Source organism: Poecilia mexicana, unplaced genomic scaffold (assembly GCF_051168715.1).
Source record: "Poecilia mexicana isolate PSO_F unplaced genomic scaffold, ASM5116871v1 scaffold_16, whole genome shotgun sequence".
Lineage (NCBI taxonomy): Eukaryota > Metazoa > Chordata > Actinopteri > Cyprinodontiformes > Poeciliidae > Poecilia > Poecilia mexicana.
The window spans coordinates 21,459,530-21,481,628 of NW_028263385.1; the positions used below are offsets into that span (position 1 = coordinate 21,459,530).

At 39.8% G+C, this 22,099-nt stretch overlaps 2 protein-coding genes across 4 annotated transcripts in view; one reads left to right on the plus strand and one right to left on the minus strand.

Annotated features, from left to right (window-relative positions):
- The window catches only part of LOC106922370 (transmembrane protein 65-like), a 23,722-nt gene extending 18,481 nt beyond the window's left edge, over nt 1–5,241 (plus strand). For both annotated transcript variants that reach the window (XM_014994733.2, XM_014994734.2), the window contains exons 7-8: nt 1,394–1,499; nt 2,185–5,241. In XM_014994733.2, the coding sequence (XP_014850219.1) occupies nt 1,394–1,499; nt 2,185–2,328 (250 nt within the window). In that variant the 3' untranslated portion in view covers nt 2,329–5,241. The remainder of the gene's footprint in view (nt 1–1,393; nt 1,500–2,184) is intronic.
- On the minus strand, nt 5,068–21,824 carry mboat1 (membrane bound O-acyltransferase domain containing 1). Of its 2 annotated transcripts, XR_015765592.1 has the most exons (14): nt 21,554–21,824; nt 20,115–20,260; nt 19,892–19,969; nt 18,335–18,430; nt 14,547–14,602; nt 14,267–14,321; nt 12,941–13,133; nt 12,313–12,505; nt 11,981–12,084; nt 11,014–11,078; nt 10,786–10,918; nt 10,519–10,670; nt 8,591–9,313; nt 5,068–5,273 (listed from the first exon to the last, which is right to left on the minus strand). XR_015765592.1 is itself a non-coding variant. In XM_014994731.2 (13 exons), exons 1-13 carry the CDS (start codon nt 21,641–21,643, stop codon nt 9,121–9,123), a joined length of 1,554 nt encoding a protein of 517 aa, XP_014850217.2. In that variant the 5' UTR covers nt 21,644–21,824; the 3' UTR covers nt 6,452–9,120. The 2 variants fall into 2 exon arrangements, 1 of the variants encoding a protein (XP_014850217.2); XM_014994731.2 differs by lacking the exon at nt 5,068–5,273 and having other exon boundaries at nt 6,452–9,313.
- Between the last annotated feature and the right edge of the window lie 275 nt (nt 21,825–22,099).

Here is a 22,099-nt window from a genome sequence, read left to right on the forward strand (position 1 = left end):
CATGATCAGTGTAGGTACTGCTGTTGTATTTCATCTCCTGAGCGTTTCTTTCTCCCCCTGACTTCTATGGCCTATCGGACTGAATTTGATTGTGCAAAAAAAATGCCCGATTTGTTGTGGGGTTGTGGAGATTTAAAGTACGGGTTTGCATTTATGGAACAAAGTGGTATAGAATCAGACCTAAAAAGTTAATCTCGCAAATATTTCTGCACAACTTGATGAAACTCGGTGGCTCTCACAGTCCTCTCTCGGCAACAACGGCCACCGCGGGGCTCCGCTATCGTCTTGTCAGATGCGCCGCTCGCTGCTATCAGTCCTCCAGCTCGACGGCTCCAGCTGCAGCTCATTTGTGTGAGCAGTGAACTGAGAATCCATTAGTCCCAGTCACTGATTCAACCCCACAGTAGCGGTACGTCAGAATATTCACTCAGATTCCTTTCCTCACTCACAAACCGCTGCATCTAAAGCCCAGAATCCATCACACATGGTGACTGTCCATAAATTTGGTTCTGACGATCTGCTATGCGTGCATGTTGGCATGTGATCGCACATTTAAGCTGAAACTCTTAGGCTTCATCAGAAAGTATCTTTTATTCATTTCATTTTATTGGACTCATCTGTCACTAGAGCGGCGTCTGAGTTACTTCAATCCTTCAACATTTCTATGCCGAGAACCTCTGCAGCTAAAAGGTTCCGGATAAACTTTCCCACACAGCTATTTAAACATCTGACAGAAATGTCCCTCATTAAAGATTCCTGGGAGTTTTAAACTGCAGTTTCACTGATTTTCTGGCTGAAATTCAGGAATTTCTCCCAGTTTTAAACCTGATTTATGGCTTGTCATCATTTTTACTGCAGAGCTCTCCTTCACTTCAGACTCCCATTTGTGTCCTGACACCCAATGTGAATTGAGGGACCTCATAAACACAAACATGATATTTTGTCTGTTGACAAAACTAATTGTAAAAACTGAAATGTAGAATTTTGGAGAAAATATCTTTTTTTTCCCCCATAAAAATAGCCAAAACTAGATCAAATATGACCTTTATTTTTTTTTTTTCTCTTTCCACAACCTCAACACATGTTAGCAATAAACATCTAGCGCCATGTTTCCGATGCATAAATACAGAAAACCTGTTGAGTGTAGGAGTTTCATTATTTATATCCAGATGAAACTAATAATGCTGTTCCAATCAGGTTTTCCTCCGCCAAGTCATTTAACGCACCAAAATGAATTTAATACTCCCCAGACTTCTTTTCTGACTTCTTCCTCATGTTGACATCCAGCTGCGTTCCTGACAGGTGATGGTCACGGTGAGAATTACAAGTAGGGAATGGCATTGTTACTACAAAATCCTTCAAGTTTCCTTTTTTTCCCCCTTCTTCTCTTTAGGCTGGCAGGTTACGTGGAGGCCTTGGCGTCTCGACTCGGCATGCAGATTCCCGAGCTGAGTCCGAAGCAGGCGGATATGTGGCAGACCAGGGTCAGCTGTCACACGGTTTGTACGCCAGAGTCGCTTTTATTAAAACACCCACATCAAAGAATATTCCACTTTAGAGTTTATGTTTGGAAAATATTGCACATTTTGGGGATTTTTCTCCTTTAAACAAGTCAGGTGTAAAACATAGAAAAGATTTACAAAATGTGGAAAAACTTTTATCTTTGGAAAGGTCTGAAGCTATTGAAAAGATGTAATGCGGTGAAAGTGGAATTTTTATTTATTTTTTTTAAATTACAGTTTTATTACAGTTTTGAGTCACAAAGTATAATACAAAGAGTGTCGGAGTAATGAGAATGATTCTCACTCCATTACTCAAAAATAATCATAATGCATAAAAATCCATTTTGAACCTAGTCAAGGATGAAACACCCGCATCAAAAACATTCTACTTTAGAGGGGGGTTTTTTTGTTTTGTTTTTGGAAAATATTGCATATTGTAGGTTTGTCTTCTTTTTAAAAATCTGACTTTTTTGGTAAAAAAAAAAAAATCCTCCTCCCAAAGAAAAAAAGATTTACAAAATATGAAAAACTCTGGAATGGTCAGACGCTGTTAAGATTTAATGCAGCGAAAGTAGAAAATAAATTAATATTGAATTTTTGTAATAGTTTTATAAAATGTCCCATTTTAGGATGCAAAGTGGATTGCTTTGACACTTTATTGGGTTTTGCCTCTTGTCCGCAGGGTAAAGCCATCGGTGTGGGTATCGGCTGCATCCTCGGCATGTTTCCACTTCTTTTCTTTTCTGACGATGATGAGAAGAAGGAAGGACAGACGGAGACGAAGGATGAAACCCCACCTGCTCCAGCAGGGAGCAGCAAAAACTGACCAACTCCAGACGGATACTCTTTGTAGTCCTGAAGAAAACCTGTCTGTTTGTGAGAACTGACTGGGTCTGTCCTCGCCGTCTGGAGAGCATGAGAACGGACTGTTCTCCAGACACTTCCCAAGAAACAAACTGTCAGGGTATTCTGAGGAGGATTTTACATGACATATTTGACAAAAGCACAGGAGACTGGTTATGTGTTGGAAGAGTCCAGACTGGAAGGCTGCTAAATCATAACACCTGCTGATACAGACCCTCACCTCTGCTTTAAGTCTGTTAAATCACTTCATTTTTAAGCACAGACCTTATTTATATCATGAGATGGCAGCTCGGCTGACTGAAAGTTGGATGACTGTTTAAAACGTTGCAGCAGAGTTTGCAGCCGGTTTAAAGACACCAAACACTACTAAAACATATTCCAACATAAGCTTTGTTATATATTTTTGCATCCAGTTATCGTCGACTCATTTAGTTTATTTCTGTTAACGTTATGCTTTTGTTATATCTTACCCAGTGAGCAAATTAGTCCAAGTCTCTGTTACAGTGTAAACATCTCATATAATTTCAGGTTTTTTTTACGTCTTGCTAAAGCAGTAATTCATGCGCACTGGCCAACTACCACCTTTGGAAAGCCTTTAAGAGGCAGTTTAAAGAGTGTGTTGAAGTAAGGAGGTGAGCTTACGTCTATCTCGAATACTGTTTCATTTATCTCCCTCAGCTGAACGGAAACAGCCTGGAGTTTAACCCGCTGTTTCCTCCCGTACCGCCGTCATAATTTGAGCTCTGCTGCCCTCTGCTGGCCAACGCACGACTGACGTTTTCTTCTTGCCTCTTTACCAGTCCGACTCATGGTTTTCCACCTGCGCAATTGATCTGAAGTCGATCATCGTTTCCCTCAGCTTAAAGTTAACTAACTAGATATTCAACATGTTGTTTTTATGTAGTTGTTTTTTTGTTTGCACATGATGTCCATCTCTGGAATATTAAAATTGAAGGAAGCAACCAAATACAGAGCTGTAAAAAAAAATATTTGCCCCCTTACAGAGTTTTTCAGCTTTTGTTTTTTGTCGTACTTTATTTTCAAAAAGTCAAATATTACTTGAGTAAAGGCAAAAGGGTGTTTCAAATGATGATTAGATTTATTTAGTGTGGAAAATCTATCATAACTAAGCTTGCTTCCTGTGGGATAAGTAATCTCTCCCTTGTCACATCATAAATTAACTTTAGCTAACTTTTTTTTATTTTTTGCAAAGTTGAAGACAATTTACTCACAGACACCGTCAGACTTCTAGAATCAACAAATCACTTAAATAAAGCATGTCTGAGTGGTGAAATTTGACCATTGGGTCTTTAAAATCAACATTTCATGCCCTGATCTAAAGTTGATCAACAACTGAAGAGAAATGATGTCACTAAGATTTATCAGTCTTGAAAGATTTACAAAGTTAAAGATGGCAGTGTGGTAGTCTGTGGCTGCATTGCTGCTTCAGGAACTGGGCCGTAATTAATGGAACCAGGATTTTTTACCATCAGTAGAAGATTTTTCCTTACTTCCTTATATAATCTTGATAGAGAATGTCGGGCCATTGGTTTGTAACCCTGAGATAAAACAAATTTTAATTTTATGTAGCAGGGTATTTATCCAAAGCACAACAGCAGGTCCAGCTTAGAACCACTCAAAGAAAAAAAAAAAAAAGAGAAACAAAAGGACAATTCTAGAATAGCCTAGTCAAAGTACCAATATTAATCAGATTTGGATGCGGTTGCATGACCTTAAACAGGCCACTGATGCTCAAAAACCCTCAAACTGTGACTGGATATAAACAATTTGACCAGCTGTCACGACAAGAAATCTGAACCTATATTTGTAAAGGGGGCAAATACTTTCATACAGCACGGTAGTTCTGCTAAAAATCTTTATTTATTGTTCTTTAAATATTTATATTGTGTTATTCTTTCCTGGGAGAAACAAAAAATACATCCAGAGTCTGGAGTATTCACGCACAAAATGCATTTTTCTTCTAAGCAGAAGGAGATCTGATCTGGCTGCTCTGTGTTGCAGCCCTTGATTGAACTGACTAAATGCTGTCAGTGTATACGACTGTTTCAGCTTTGTACTGTGTGTATAATACAAATCCTGACGAGTTATAAGAATGAACAGAATGTACAGAGAAATATAAATATTTATGGAGTTTATACATTTCCATTTTGCATGCGTAGGTAGGTAAGTGTGTATCTTCGCTTGGGTTGGTAGTGAGATATGAATGATGAGGAAATTTCATCAGCTAGGACTCTAACATGTAAAGGAGTGTGTTTTTGCTCCATACTTTTTGTGGCCCCTGATCGTATAAATCATTTTAAAATATGGTACCTTTAGTTTAAAATGAGCCAAAAATGTTGTATCAAGCAAGAAGAAAAAAATTAAAAAGACAGCACAGTGGTTTATGGCTGCACTAATGATGCATGTTAGAAAATAATATTTTTGTTTTATGTTGTACACTGGCAGACTTAGTGGTCTTGTTTTACTCTGAAATGTTTGGTTTTAAACTTGAACTACATGTTTTTCTGGTTGGTCTAATGGCCATGCCTTTTTTTTTCTTTTTTTTTGGTAAACCATAAAAGAAGGTAATGAATTTGGCTGAAAATATTTTCTTACACTACAATTTAACTTAAGAAAATTCTGCAACACTTCCCGTCACTGTACTTTAAAGAGAAGATTTATTCATAACCCTGATTAAACATTTGATTTTATTTTGGGCAGTGGAAATATTTTCAAGCACATGAGATGTGATTACATTATTTTATAGCTTTTCACAAAAATTATTTCCTTCTGTTAAGACTATGTATCTTACATATTAAATTTTCCCTTGCAAAATTTGCTGTGTATATATGTATTAAAAGAAAAATATCAAACAGTTTCTTTACCTGGTGAGTTCTGTTCTTGATCCTGTCCCAGAGACAAAGAAAATATGATTAAGAGGGGAAAATTATACAATAAGATAAAAATATGAGTTGACCAAGACAATGTATGAGTACAGATTTTATCCATCTGCATTTATAAGCAAACAACTTTCAAGTAAAACTCCAGTAAGGAGTGCATGTTTTGATAATCTTCCCAACTAGAACTGATTGGTCAGTTTGATTGGTCAATGTCCAATCAGAAGAGAGAATAGTTTTGCTGCATTTAGAGACCCCAGGACATCCATGCTAATATTAGACTTAATTTTACTGTCTACAAATGTGACCTCTCATCACTTTGTCAAACAGACCCAAATAACGTACGTCTATGCAGGTCAGAATTTAATTCGGATCGGCTCAGTGTCTTCCAAAAGAACCCTAAATATAATCTGATATGATTATATGGAACAAAGTCACATTATCATACAGTTCCAGTTCAAAAAAACGTTATCCGACTGAGGAAGTTGGAAAAAAGGAGGAAAATATCTTGCCTGGGTGCCAATATGCTGTTGGTAGCTACCATGTGATGGTGTTTATTTAATGCAGAAACAAATTAAAGTAAAACAAAACAAAAAAAGATCTGTTTTTCCAGATCAAGGTAGAGTCTTAATGGTTTGCATTTCAACTTGTTTATGTTATTATACTTGACAATGTTTTTTTAATCACACAGCTACCCCAAGCAACATAAAAGATCTGGCTTCTAAAACAGATCGTACTATTAATACAGAGACACACACTTAATTATCCACCTTGATGCTTATTATTAATCAAGGCAACTTAGTTTATTGTGTGTTTTTTTTTAATCTGATGGGCTTTCTTGCACAGAGAATAAACACTTTATAAAGTCTTGTTTTACAGTATCAATTTTTCTATTAAATAAAAAAAATATTAGATTTGTAAAAGCAGCAGTTTTAGAACGAAATGATGTTTGTTGTTATGATTACTCCTCTGTGTTTTCTCTGGTCGTTTTGAGATTTCTATAAGAGCAGAGAGGATCAAAACACACACACACACACACACACACACACCCAAGACAGTTTCAAAGAGGGAAAGAGAAGCGACACAAGGGATGGGGAGGGAGCCACCCTGAGGATACCATGGGAGGCTACAGCGTAGAGAGGATTTCGACCGTGCGCTGAAACAGAGGTGATACAAAAATGATGCGTATTTTCATCTTTGTTCACTGAAACTTTATTTCACTTTAAGATTAATGTTTAACCACGCGCTCTCCTCTAGACAAACAATGCTAAAATGGAGCGGCGGCGCCATAAGAAAATAAAACCAAATCGACAGACAGGCAGTGCAAACAGATAACAAGTCTGCAAACAAAACAAATCTTCATTAACAGCGTTAAATCATTCAAATAGCTGCTCGTTCTGACCACGCACTCATACTGCGCATGTGCCACACCTTTCCCTGCTCCCATCATGCTTTGCCCACATGTAGACAAACAGCGTGGTGTCATTTTTTTTTTTAGCAACAATAAACGTAAAGGTCCCCATGCTCGGGCAGGGGGGGGGGGGAAGCTTCATTTTACATGCCCAGCATTTCTCGAATGAGTCTGCATGCAATCAGCCTATAACACTGTATGGCCAGACCAACGTCTAAATATTAAAAACTCTCACAGGAAACCAAAATCGGTGGTCACCAGTGCAACTTCATAAACTGTCCGAGGCACTGATGTGCATTAAAAGGTCAACATAATCAATATTGTTATTATTATTGCTATTATTATTATACCGAAAACATGTAATAAGGAACTGAGTAGAATTTCTTTCAGCCACTTTAGTTAAAAATGTTGAATATATTTCCCCCTGCAGGGTTTATTCTTTGAATGCAAACCTTGATTTGATTGGAGCAGAGTGCAGAGCATTAGAGAGGAGGAGTTTCACCAGATTAAAAAAAAAAAAAGAATTAAATAAAACCTGTCAGTCACACCTCAAACAAGTTTTCTATTGCTTCATGAAAGTGAAGTAAGCAGAGAGTTGGCTCCCACCGCTTGCTGCCGACACCGGGAATGATTCGTGCAGGACTGTTCAAATTTTACTCCCACCCCAGAATTTCAATGATTTCCTGCATCTTTGATTGGTTACTGGGCAGCAGAAAGAGGGACCTGTCAGGATCATTCATACCGGAAACAGGACGCTTAGAAACACGCATCAATATTCAGTCCTCAGCTCTAAAGATGTATACACTGAAGGGCGGCAAGAGGGGGAAGTCAGTCATTAAATCAGGCAAAAACAAGGACGGCCGCAATGCACATCTGCCCAATGGGTAGAAAGTTGTTCAAAAGCAAATCGTGTCATAAAATGTTTCCCACATAGCCGGGATAAAACACCTTTGTTTTAATCTTGTCATACAGAGATCTACTAGGAATCTACTTCTATAAATGCAGCTGAAATTTCAAGAAGTCAACAGACGGCACCATTAACAACCACGCCCATTTAAAAAATGGCCAAACACATCCTCAGTGCCAGACTCACAACTCCTCTGTGATCAAAACACAAACTGAGGTTTCAAATGCGCCAAAGCGAAAGCAAAACTCAAACAAATCGGACATCAATTTTAAGTGTTCACATTTTTAGGATTCCTAGCAGGTGAAGTGTGCTTAAAGAAACTCTATTGAGTCCGTTTCAGCTAAAATCCTTTTACTGTTTAATTAAGATCGGACCGGATGGCACCACCAGCCACCAGGTGTCTCTGTTCAATTGGCATGTCCTACCAGGGAAAATCAGAGCTTAAAAAGCAAACTGTCCTCTTTTCCGTATTGTCCATTTCTTGGAGCCCAGTGTTTACGGCCTGGCCATAAAAAGTCTCTGCACGTTTCTTCTGGTTTAACCCAACTTTCTATCCGGTTCCTTTCTATCATAGCAGCAGGTATCCAGCCCCGAACGCACGATAGGCACATCAAGAACGACGTCACTATTAAATTCACACTACTTCAGAACAGAAAGAGACACAACCTAAAGGGATAAATCACATTCACTAACCACTGTAACCCAAGCTCCTGATTAACCAACTTTCATACAGAATGGTGCTGCTTTGAGTATTTCCTGTAGTTTTCATCCCAGTCTATAGGCAGTGAGAGTAATACTGACACACATTGTTGCTGACAGAAGCTGCTGGCATGCAACTTTGGCCAAATCACTATTCACACACACTCACTCACACACATACACGCACGCATGCAAGCATGCACGCACGCACGCTCACCCCACACAAATCTACAACATCTTCTGGGTAAAGTAAAGTAGGCGTAGCGGCCACAGCCCTCTGCCCTCTTTGCACGCTCTTTTGTGAACTCACAAGGGCGGCCTTTGTGTGCCGTCAGAGTGTGACCGAGTGCAAGCATGTCGGAGGAGCATGTGCATATTTCCTCCCTCGTGTCCGATTATAGATGAGTCTGTGTGTGCGGGTTCTGGTATTTGCCACTCTCCCACTGCACTGGCTCCCATCCCACCGGTCAAAGGGGGACGGAGAGATAGAACGGACTGAGGACGGACTGTGGGTTTTTTTTTTATGCGGTTGAAGCAGGCGCGCTGGTGTTGAGGTGGGTGGACAGGGCAGGAGGGATCCGGGAGGAGGGAAGGCAGTCGCTGTGGCAGAGGTGGCATCGGAGATATTCCTTCAGCTTTCGCTTGCCCTCACAGTCTCTGAGCTTCTCCCGCTCCTCCAACATGGCCGAAGGCTCTTATTGCGAACATCGGGGATGCAGCCTCAATCGTCCGTGTCGCAGCAAAAATAATAAATAGCATATACTTTTCACACTTGGAGCAGGCAGGACACACTCCTGGGAAGATCCGAACCCGGTTAAAAACAACGCGAGGACGGGACTTTCAGTTTACTTTGTCGTTGTTGTTGGAGTGAACAGGCTGGCACCGAGCTGAGCACGCAGCTGCCGGGGAAGAGGAGGAGGAGGAGGAGGGGGGAGCCAGTTTGTTGGTGGCAGAGAGTTCTCTGGGTTTATGTTTCTGATGCAGGACGACCGCAGCCAGAATACTGATGATGTGGACGTGGAAGTACATAGATCTGTGGGGAAAAGGAAACCGAGTGTGACTCGTCAAATATTGGCATTTATTCAGTGTGTGAGCAGAAAGGTTGATCACTTAGGACATTTTCAATCAAAAGAACAATTTTTGTCCTCAGTCCAGTTAAATAAAACTGGTTTGAAGATGCAAATATTGCATGGAAAAAAAAAAAAAAAAAAAAAAAATGAAAAAACTTATTTTTTTTGACAGATATCTACCACACAGGAGATGTGTTGTCATTTTTAAAGAACTATTTAATACCTATTTTTAGATTTTAAAATAAAAAGAGACATCTAACGTTTTCTAAAAGACGATTGCAACATTTTCTTAAATGGGACAATGATATTTGCACATGGTTTCCATCCCAAAGAAAAATGATACTTTCAGTATCTTTCTGCTGTAGAAATGAAACATAATTATTCCATGTAAAAACTGAAAAGTAGCTAAAAGCTGCATTTGTTCTTTTATCAGTCTTAGTCAAACTTTTTTCAGAGCCACTGTGGAAAATTCCTAAGAGGCACTTTGTGGCTCTGGAGCTCTGATTTAGAAGATATAAAGTAACATTGGTACAAAAATTAGCCTCTACACCATGAAAAGCCACCAAATGAATCCATGCATCTGAAACTCCGCAAACCAAACCGGTTTGGACAAGCTCTCCAGAAACAGATATTCAAGCACATCATTTTTTTTTTAAATATATAATTTAAAAACAAATTACAGATTTTTTTCCAACCTTTTGTAAAAAAAAAAAAAAAAAAAAAAATCTCAGATATGCAATGCATGCAAAGATGGGCGTTTACTTTCATGCTTGAATTTTTTCCAAATGTTGTCATGATACAGATGCAGATCTGATTGCTGTGGTATGCATATCTATTCTGACCCACTGTCTCTGTTCCCACTAAACAAAGTCCAGTGCAATCAGTTGCTATCAGACATTATCTACCTGGTAAATATAGTTAAAATGCGGTGAAATACATTTGAACGTGAGACCGGGCGTTCTGTCAAGGCAACGATGACTTCACAGAAGCATCATGTTTTTTTTTTGTTGTTTTTTTTGTTTGTTTTTGTGGTCAGAATTCATAGATATGGCACACTTTTCATGTTTTTCCTGTTTGTAAAAAATGTGGAAAGGTGCAAGAGAGGTGAATAATTTTGCAAGGCTCTGTAGATTCAGAGAGAGGCTCTGCAGAAGCATGGAGCACGTACCTGTAGAAAACTATAGTGTGTTCCACTGAAAGGAGGAGAAAAGGCATGACGGTGTAGCAGATGGCTAGCTGGGTCGCCGCCCAAGTTACAATGTCATAACCGAGCTTCAGGACTCTGGAGCCAATGAAGTGGTGCCTAATAGACCTCCGTATCTGGTGCAGAGAGGGACAGATAAAAAAAAAACATAAATAAGGATAAGTTAATTTTCTGTTAGCTCATTTCTATGAGCTTTCAGTGTTGAAATTCCAGAGAAGGAGGTTTACTCACAGCCCTTGCTGCTATGGTAATGGGGATAGCAGTGATGAAGGTGAAGTAGTAGCCTGGATAAACGCCGTGCCACAAGGCGGACAGGATGAAGGTCAACGCCAAGCGGTGTTTCGCAGCTCGGTCATAACACACCCTGAAAAACAGGTAGAAGCGCATCGCAAGTGAACGACACCTATTCTGGGTTCAAGTGTGTGAATGGGTGTGAGAGTTATTATCATCTGAACTCACGTTTTGAGCCAAATCCCTGTTTGAATGTTCCAGTTGTCTATGAAGGTCTTAAAGCTGGTGGCTGTCTGAAAAGAATCGGCATCCAGACTGTGTTCATTTGGTCATGCAACTTCAATACATAAATCTAAACGGTGTGAAAATGACACAAACAGAATCAAATACTTGAATGGACCTCTGGTAACTCTTGGATAACCGTCCCTTAGCGGGTTGCAGAGAAACCAGATGTCACTGTAGTCCTCAACAAGCGTCAAGCATCTTCTGATTGAATGCTTGACCTCTTTTCATCAGAATTAGCAGAGCTTCAACATGCTGCTTCCTTGGAACAGACACACAGCCCTCATGTTTCCAGTACATCTGAGCTATTCCAGAAGCTTTCTGTTCCTAAAACCAGTTTAGACGTGAGTTTCAGATCATTGTCCTGCTGGAGCACACAACAGTGTCCAGGTTCCAACCATCCAGCTGTCGGTTTGAGGGGTTTTCATTCATACAGTTGGTATTATGATGACTTACTGCTAAACACCACAGCCAATTTCATTTCCACTGAGGGTGGCTGTTTTGGTCAAAACAGCTAACACGAGGGAAGAATTGGGTTTTCCAACAGCGCGGTGATCCCAGACCTGCATAAGCACTACCTTCCAAAGGCTTTCATTGAGCTTCCCTAAGGCTGAGTCTGTGCCAGAACAATGACGGAGTTAAATGAGCTCCACTGTTTCTGAGAGGAGAGCCCAAACACCCAGCCAGAATGTCGCCAGAGACTACTTGGTTACAACATAAAGTGCGTCAGAGTTGAAGATGTATATATTTGAATCTACATTTATTAATTTGACCTTCCACGAATTACAGAATACAAGCCGAGCCCCTAATAATAAAACTCCTGAAACCAGTTCTTGTGTTCAAAAAGTTATTGAATTAACATCACACGTTAAAGAATGAAAAGATGGAATGTAGTAGTAAAAACCCAGGCTACCTCAATCCCTATGATGTTGAGGTTGGAGACGAGATCCCAGCAGGGTTTTCCACTCCCATCCATCCCCAGGAAGCCGTAACCTGCTGCGTTGTTTACTGCATCAGCTGAAAACGCATGCAAACATATTTGTGCAATCATTAAGGATTAAGAAATAAAGCTACCTATCAAAGACTGCTGTTAAAGGAAGAGGGGATGCACTACTGTGAAGCCTAAGCTGAACAGTTTTCAAGTAAACGATAATATTACTCACTTTGGTGATCTAATGTATTTGTGTATGTTGCAGATTTAAACCCCTGTTCACTCAGGAGGCGGTGCAGGCGCTCAGAGCTTACCGAGCGTCCAGGCAAAGTAGAACTTGGGTCTTGCTGCTTGTATGGAGAAGAACGCGTAGGTGAGCCTGCTGAGGAAGGAGGCGTGGCCAACAAAGTGGTCGTCTACGTTGTAAGTAATCGGCAACGACCGAGTGATGACGAGGAAGAAGAACATGCAGCCGCAGCAGACCAGCAGCTTTCGACAGACTGCGTTCTGGGAATAAAAAAAAAAAAACATACATATATATATATATATATATATATACATATATAAAAAACAATTTAGATCCATGATTTCACCTTTACACCTAAAGTTTATTTCTTATTGTGCTCTGAAAAACTAATATATAATATGCTTACAGAGCTATATTCTTTATTTCAAACTGGGTGAAACACAACAGAGTTTGATGTGAAAAGTAATTTTAAACAAAGACACTGTACTGATAAAAAAAAATAAATAATAAAACAAAAGAAACAGCTGGTTAAGGAGGATTACGAAGACGAATCTCTATTCTTTAATTCCTAAAATTAAATGAAAAAACATTGCAAACCAACGAACAAATATTTTATCTCAGTTTACACTCCAGCAACACTTTCTCACGCTGCAACAGCAGCAGGCTACCAGACATATATGGGTTAATGAGCTTACAAGAGGAGATGGGTGGGGTATCTTGTCGTAACCATTTTGCCCGTTACATGTTCCCGAGTGCTGCTTCAGCCTCCAGCTGATGTGTTTGCCCTCTATGAAGTCGATGTAGTCCTTATAGTTGCTGCAGGGCCCGACCAGCACACTCAGGAAGTTCAGATTGTAACTCAGATACTCGGTAAGAGACGGCCTCACACTGCAGGGAAAATGAGAAGCAAATTAAATTAAATTTTCCTAAAAAAATAAAAAAAATTAAAAAAAACATTAATAAATAAAAATGTAGGCAGATAATCTGCTTATGTTTTAACTTTGCACTTTAGGCCAAATGCTGCACAATTATAATAATAATAATAATAATAATAATAATAATAATAATAATAATAATACATGTGCTACGTGAGCATTTCTGCATTCTCACATTACAGCCATATACTAATATATTTTATTGGGATAGAGCAGTTTACTATTATGAAGTAGAAGCGAAATGTTTTCAAGATTTTTTTCTTTTTCTAATAAAATTCTGAAAAGTGTTTGAATTCAGCTCTTTTTTCTGGCATCCCTAAATGAAATCAACTAACTGTCCTCAGAGGATAAACCATCCAAGCTTTGAAGACTTGCAGCAGAAAGTAGATTTAGTACAACGGTCTGCAGAATTTAATGTCCATCGCACATCGGCATCAACATTTTCCTTCCACTTCTCAGTTATGAATTACTCTGTGTTGGTCTGTCACGTAAAATCCCCAAATCCCCACAGCTCCAGTGTGAAATGTGAAGTACATGCTGCTTTCAAATAAAAACAAAAACAATTGCAAAGTGAACCGGACTTACACGCTTCAGACAGCACAACAGTCAACTGGCTGGTCACAGAGGTCACATTAAAACAGAATTAAGGTCAGGTTGTAAAGTGTAGAAAGCAACAAAAAACTGAAGATGCATGTGATTGGAACACTACGCTTTATGTTTTAAATCATTTCAGGGGGTTTTTACTCGGGTTTTTTTATGATTGGCATGCGTGGTTTGACGACAGCGATTCAGTCATTTCACATGCAGAAAAATGTCCAATGTCTCATGCAGAATGAGGTCTCTGTTCTAGGTTTCCAGCATGCTGCTTTTAAGGACAAGCTATTCACCATGATTTCACGGCCATGTCATTGTCCTCGGCTGCTAAAGGAAAAGAAAAAGTTTTCTTTTATTCTTTTAACAAAGTGTTAGTTCAGATACAATCCTCTAGTTTTTAAGCATCACCTCTCCCTCCTATTGTTTTCATTGATGCTTGACAAGAGAGTGTAACCAAGAGCCGCTGAAACGGTCTTTCAATGAAAAACCTACCGTATAGCCACATGCTTCTGCTCCAATGTCAGCTCTTCACTTTTCTTACACATCCCTGAAATGATTAAACAATGCAAATCTAAATCCGTGCTTCACTCTGTCATACAATGTAGGCACGTTCAAATTAGAATGGAATTATTGCTAACATCACAAATATGACTTTTCCTGTTTCAAACTGCTCGAAAGTCATTATCCATAGAGTTTGTTTTCGATGACTTAAAACATGTCTGTGTGGCTTTTGTCGAGTTTGTATTTTTGTGGATGTATTCAGATGTCTTACCGTCGTGCAGATGGAAAGCCAGCATGGTTATCTTCTGGGTAACAATCATCAAAGGTCTATTCAGAAAAAAAGGAGGAGCACCAGTTTATTAATTAATTAGGTTCTAGTGATTCAGTCACTTCCACAGCAGTTTGTGAAATACAGTTTGCAAATTACAGTACATGAAAGCATACAAAAGAAACACACACCGTGCAAAAGATGAACAGAATTGTATGCAGTGTTAAAACCTGAGAAATCAATGGTAAAATATTGTGCTGACTGGGCCAGGATGACTGATTTTACATCTGGGTGGCAGGAGGGAAAATATATATATCAAAGCAGCTTTGAAAAAATCTAAAGACAGCTGAGCAATATAGAAAATAGGCTCAAAAAGAAAATTGTTTTACAGGAATGCTACCAAAAGTGAAAAAACATCTAAAACAAAAAGAAATGCAGCTCACATAAAGATACAGCCCTTTTACACAGACAAGCTGTGTGAAAAGGTTAAAAAATATAAATATTTTAGTAGTATCCTCTTAGACTGAATATTTTAGAAAATATCAACCTCTAATTTGGTTGGGAAAAAAGTCCCAGCTTGAGAAATAAAAATGGTTTAAAACCACACGTGGCATAATAGTTTGTATCTCTTTAAATAGATTTAACTGTGCTTTTACTTTAACCTGTGATGGACAGAGAATCTGTCCAGGGTGCCAACCTAAAACTATTGACCATTGGAGACAAGCACTGAGAACATGCAAGGATTAAGCAGAACAGAAAACTTAAAAAAAAACAAAAAAAAACAAATGGCCAGACGTTCTAGAAACCTCTAATTTTTACTACAGAAATTCATGTTGCGGCATGAATATGATATGGCGCAAAGGATATTGAGTCACTGAGCTGTTTTTGGACCCATACTCACCATGAACAGTAAGCATGATGAGAAGGCATGTTGGAAAAAAAAATCCCCAAATTTCACAGTTGGATAGCTGTGTTACAAGTAAATGTAGCAGGCCCCGACTTTGATACACAGAGTACTTAGAGTTGAAGGAAAACAAATCGGCCACATTAGTATCTACTCAGCATGAAGGCACAGGAATTACACACAGCAGGCGTACTATGACAGGCTCTGAACCTCATTACCAACATCTAAGCACTGAGCTGTCAGTGAAGTCAACTTTTACAATTTTGAAGCATTTGTCTAAATGATTATTTGGTGTAAACTGTGGGAACTGCAGTGGCAGAGCCAGGCAGTAGGAAGATCTGATGTTTATGTTGGCCATTTTACAGCTACAGTCCACGACACTTTCATAGGAAAACAACACATTTCTCTCACGAGCAGGGAGATCAGATAACTGTTTGGTTCTGTGGGACATTTTGGAATTGTGCTCTTAAACATCAGCAAAAGTACACAAAATAACAGCATAACTCAAAAGACAAAAATCATAGCATCTCCAAAACAGTGTGGCTGCCTTTTGCAGCAGGATTTTGTTCTCATAAGAGTGTAATTTTCTGACACTGAAACACTCTCTCAGCTGGAGTTTGCTGTGGGAAGAGACAGATTGTGCCTTCTCTGGTGAATTGATGCGTCCTGTTCCAGCAGAGGCAAATCGGGTCACTTATTAATCCACTGCTATTTATTCTAACCCTCGGAGTTTGGCCGAAGCATCTACCTTCACTTTTTAGCTCGCGACAAAGCACATCCTAAAGTTTCCACGGCACCAGAACAACTGCGTTTTCTGCTCTCGGCTTCAGACTTTGGATTCTCCAACACCCCCTGCTTTGTTCACATTACACACACAGGAATGTGATAGCATGTCATTCCCAAAGGCACATACACTGTACGCCACATCTCTCCCCCCGATGCACAAACACACCCTTAAGCACACTCTCGTTCCTCTCTCTGAGTGGACTGCATTGTATGCATGGAAAGCTGTAGAAGGAAGAGGAGGCAGGCCGTGTGGCTGGCAGTGCCAGCTCATCAGGAGTTGGTCGAGAGGGGCTGTAAAAGAAACATTATCAGAGTCCCACCCAGCAGCAGCATGTTCTCTGCTCCACTGCTGCTCACAGACTGGGCTTTACATGCAGACTGTACAATTATTAGCTTATAGAAAAGTCCATGAGCAAACAGTTGTCTGCTCAAACTTGGGAGGTGAATCCAAATCAAACAGAATTTGTGTCTGCAGAAAACATTAACGTAGACAACCACCAGATAGCAATTTTATGTCACAGCGCTTTGTACAGGCATGAACCTTTTCCACCTTTTAGCACACATTCAAGATTTTATGTATTCCAGTGGGACCAAAACTAAATGGTTTATAGTAGACAAGTGGGAAGGACTTTTTTTTCTTCTTTTTTTGTTTTTAACAATTAAAAATCTGAAATGTGTGGCATGCATTTGTTTTCAGTCCCACTGAGTCAATGCCACATTTTGGGTCTTTTTGGGTGCTTCACTAACAAATATCTAGAAACACATCTAGAAACAACGTTGTTTTATCAAATCTTTTTTCAAACAATGAAGATCAATTCGATTGCCTTTCCAAATATTTTCAGTTGGATAAAGAATAGGACACTGATTAGGCCATTCTGACACATGAACACGTGTTCATGTCTCTAAACTATCCCTTGTTGTTGTGGCAGTATGGTTAAGGTCATCCTGGTGGAAGGTAAACCTCAGGCCAGAGCTCAAGTCCCAGCCTCTAAGAGGTTTAATTCAAGTACTTTTCACGATTTTAGCTCCAATTCCTTAACACTGAGCAGCTTCCATGTCCCTATTGAAGAGGAGCATCTCCCCAGCATGATGCCGCCAACCTTTTCTAACTCACCGATGCCTGAAATCCACAAATCAAAGTGGGATGAATATGAATGAATGTCATATTTTTCCAATTTTTGTACTGTATTTTTCAAAACAAATCGAAACTATTATGGTTTTCCTTCTACTGCACAATTACGCGCCACTATCACATAAAATCACCATAGAATACAGACATCTGTGCTTATTAAATCAAAAGGGTTCAGGAAAAGTTTATCATATTTAGAGGACTTACATAATCACCTGCTAAAGATGATTTATCTGGTAGTGGATACATGTTGAGATTTCCACTCTTTCATAGTGGCTGTAAACCCCCCCCACCCAAAAAAGCCTGACTCTGAGTTGGATCCCTAATTCAATATACGACTGTAGGACAATCTGGATCACAGGCCTGACTGGAAGCAAAGTCACATGGAGGACAAGTGAGGCTGCCAACTAATTCATCTGCAGTGGAACCAAACAAAAAACACTGGGGAACACAGTTCGCTGTTCCCTTCATTCAATCAAACAATTAAAGTAACACAGTATGCTGAAAATGCTGGAGTTAATGTTTTAAATGACATAACGCAGAGCCGATGTTAAATCCAACTAACGTGTGCTTAGTATTGAACACTGGACCACTTCGCCATACTCGAGTGAAACCAACTTAAAAGCTCCGGTTCACACAATTAAGAACTGATTTGATCGCCTACTCCCAATCGGATCTCGCTTTCCTGTTCGATTCCATTCCTGAACACAAACAAACGAAACACGCAGAATAGAGAAAACCACAATGACCTACAGTTAACTGGGTGGGCAGCGTCACCTGTGAGCGGCGTGTCCTGCTGTATTCAAATCAGTGGCGCCGTATTGACACAAGGATGTGGCAACAGTGGAAGCCCGCGCTGTTTGGAAATGTTAACCGACAACAAAAGGCGCAGCTCCACAACCCGACTTCCGACCAGGCCGTGTCATCGAGTGGGCGTGGTGAGGCACAGGTGAGGATTTATTCCGTCCTTACCCGGAGAAGTCCGTGGAAAGTATGCCGTAGCTGTAGATGAAGACTCTGCTCACGTGGCACGCTGTCAGATAGCCCATCGCTGTCACCATGGAGTACCTGTGTGTGTGTGGGGAGAGAGAAAAAAAATAAGTAATGCAGACAAAAGCCATTCAGAATATCTTTGTTGAATGATCATAGGTGTGACTGAAGCGTTTTCCACCTCTTGGTGAGTCATTAGGTGACTCACAATTTCTCAGTTGCTGGAGTGTTTTTGTGAAACTTCTTGGAAAATCTTCTTTTTTTTTTCCCTGATAAAGCTTTTAAGAAGTTGTGAGCAATATTAGGAAATCCCTACAACTTACTGGATAGGATGCGACAATTGCCACAAGAGTACGCCGTACAATTTCTGTGAGTTTCCCCATTTCAATCACAAACTTCAGTGCATTTTCTTGGGATTTAAACTTTAAACCCACCACAAAGTAAAGAGAACTGTCAAGTGAAAGGAAGGCGTGGTTTTCTAAATTTTTTATGAAATAAGCATCGTGTTTGATTCATAAGGACTGTGTAAGTAACCAAAACATGTGCAGAACAAGCTTTGATCAAGAACTTGATCAAATAATGATAAAACTCAGGTGGAGATCTCTGATTGTGTGGCAATTTATACACGGTCACATAAAAAGCTTTAAAACTCCGAAAGTATGGAGAGAGAGAAAAAAACAATCATCGGAGGAAATGTATACATTTTCCACAACAACCTTAAAAAAAACAAAAAGAAAAACAATCTGAAATATTGAACATGCATCAGCAGTTCAAAGTTTGGCTCGATGTATTCTTTCAGTGAAGGGGAAGCTCAATTTTGGGTTTCAAAAGCTTTTGTTTACAGCCAACAGTGTAAAGCTGATCTTTATGCCACTCTGCTGGCAGGAATTCCTTGCACACACGGATAACACAACTTGTCTTACCTCATTCATATGACTTTGTTCATGAAGACAAGCTTGAAACAATGCTTGAGGAATGTAAACAACAGAATCAAGCAGACAGACAAATGGAAAAATATGTATGTAGCACATAAAAAAAATAAAAAAAATAAAAATATTTACAATCAGACTGTCCTTATAAGTCAGGAATATCAGGCCGCCTTGCATCTCCTCTTTAGCTTGAGGTTTTAAAGACAACGCTCTTTATAAAGGGTGGATTATGCGACTGATTGCATTGTGAGAATGCACGGATGGAAGTGGTTTCGCTCAAGCAAGACAAAAACAACTCTAACAATTTTCCGCACGATAGATAATCGCCATCGTTGTAAGTCTGAAGTAAGCCCACCTGTAGTTGTTTTGGTTTCTGGGAGGGACCGATCTAGTCTGACAAGATTAACCTGAAATCAACAAGAACCATAATCGCTAGGGCTGTGACACGAACTCTGAAAATAGAGTTCTAGGAAACAGATCTGTCGTCCGTGTGTCGAAATGACAAGTTAGACATGTTTGTCGGGTGCAGATACACCGTTTTCCTAATTGAAAACCACAAGACAGGTGAGTCCTGACAAGTTCACTTAGCGGTATGAAGGAAAACCCTTGCCTGTGTACGTTGCTGATGTCAGCTTTGATGATGAGGAAATAGTTAACAACCACCACAGCGAGGATATGGGTAGAATACCTGCAGGAGAGAACGCACACAATCAAAGAAGACATGTGTTGAATTTCAGATCTGTATTTATGATGACGTCATTATGTTTGAATGGACTGATTTGTAAATAAATGGACATAAATGGGAGGCGGTGTGGGACAGTGTTACACCGTACCATCCGAAGCAGAAGAGGAGAAAGGCGACTCCTAGGAGCGTGGCGACAGCATGCCGGACCATGGGGCTGACATGGTTAGGACTGAGGTAGAGACGGAACCAGAAGGCAGCAAGCAAAGCACACAGCTGGCAGGCCAGGAAGTTCACCTGCATTGGAAGTGGGGACGGGGGAGAGGGGGATGAAAAAAGGAAAAACAAATGGGTCTAAAGCGGCGCAGATGCTCTGGTTGCATTTAAGTTGGGGTTTATCATAAACACCTGAAAATGAGGCTGCACAATATGTCAAATCCAAATCATCATCACTGTATTAATAATCATCTGAGATGGATTGTTGGATAGGCTATCCATTCAAAGTCTACTTTACAATAATACATGTGGTCACTTATATGTACTCTAAGAATCCATTATGCCAGCCAGTCTGGTTTTAGTCTGGATGACACTAATCAACCAGCTAAAGCCGACATCATCACAAGGTCCTTTGCCTTGGTTCTGGGATTCATGCACACATTTCACCTCAAAGCACTCTGTCCTCTGGGACACAGAACACAACTTTTTCCATCATGGCTGAACTAACCCACATTGTTTATATTTGTAACATAATTGTTTTACCAGATGAACATGGCATCTTCATGCATCTGGAAATTGTGTGTTTAAGGATGGACCAGGCTTGTGGAGGACATCTATCCATCCATCAATTAAGTTGTTTCTTATTCTTTGTTCTAAAACCGAAAAATTTTAAACAAACTTAACTTTAGTCCTTAATTTCACTAGATAACAAAAAACATAAACTTAAGGAAAATGTGGGGGATTTTTTTAAGGGTCAACTAAGTTTTCCGGCTCTAGACAGATCTAATTCAAAATGAAGACAAAAGGAGACTGGTTGGACTGGAGAGGTTGCCCACCCCTGACCTAAGAAGTACTCATTTTACAAAGAGTCAGGACTATGGATCACACTGGACATGAGTAAAACAGAGGAGAGGACAAGGCTGAAGTAATTATATCTTTTAGTCTCTGATATTAACTGCTGGCCCCTAACTCACGATATATGGTGAGAGAATAATAACACTATATAAACAAATAGAATAAAATAAACTGATGGTATTTTTGTTTTTAATATTATTAGTGTCTGGTTGCCCATAAACCTGGGGGCGTGCCGAATGCGATAAGCGGCTGGATATTTATCCTTCCTAATTTAGACAGATCAGCAACTGTTTTGATTTTGGACATAGACATACACGTCTGTAGCCTCTGACGTCAGGAGCAGCGACGTTGGCGTAAATGTCTACGTCTCCTCACGAACAAGAGTTTATTTCCATCAGCCCATACATTAAATATCACGTCATGACGTACATTAGAAGAGAACTGATGTGTCGTCAGTTTTAATTCATAAAAAAACGTCCCTCTGCGGTAAAAGTTTGACTCATGTCCGATTTGTCCTACCTGGTCCAGAGATAAGCCCAAGTATCCACTGACAGGCAGCAGCCACTTGCAACCGGTGGTTTTAAATATTGCGTCCTCCCGTTCGCTCATCCTGTGAAGTTTTTCCGTCACGGCACAACAAATTGACGGCTATTCTTTCAGTCCCCTTTTCTAAATAAAAACCTACGTGATTTTGTCAGTGAATGAGATACATGCTCTGCCTTAGAGGGCGTGTGACAAGCCAAACCAGTCCGGTTAACAGTAATGACAATCCCTCGGACTCTCCTCCTCCTCCTCCTCCTCCTCGCTATTTTTGCTTGCATCAAGCGCGACGTAATAAGAGATGACACTTGTTCTGGTTAGTGCTTTCAAAATAAAAGTCATTGAAACCTTTTCCACATTCTGTATCTTCGAGGTGCAGCGCTTTAGTTAAATATAATCACCAGCAAAAGTTTCTTTAATATACAGCTTATTATCCCTTACTTTAGTTCTCGTTTTATGTGTTACTTTAAACGGAAAGATATATCTCTAATATGACTTCCGGTGATATTCAGAGTCCTGACAACA

Excerpts from the sequence above, each read along its gene's own strand:
- mboat1 (XM_014994731.2), bottom strand. The coding sequence starts at position 21,643 with ATGAGCGAACGGGAGGACGCAATATTTAAAACCACCGGTTGCAAGTGG. Across the intron at positions 12,506-12,940 it reads TACCCCACCCATCTCCTCTT|AACGCAGTCTGTCGAAAGCT; the intron begins GTAAGCTCATTA and ends TTTTATTCCCAG. Across the intron at positions 10,919-11,013 it reads ACAGGGATTTGGCTCAAAAC|GGTGTGTTATGACCGAGCTG; the intron begins GTGAGTTCAGAT and ends CCTGTTTTTCAG.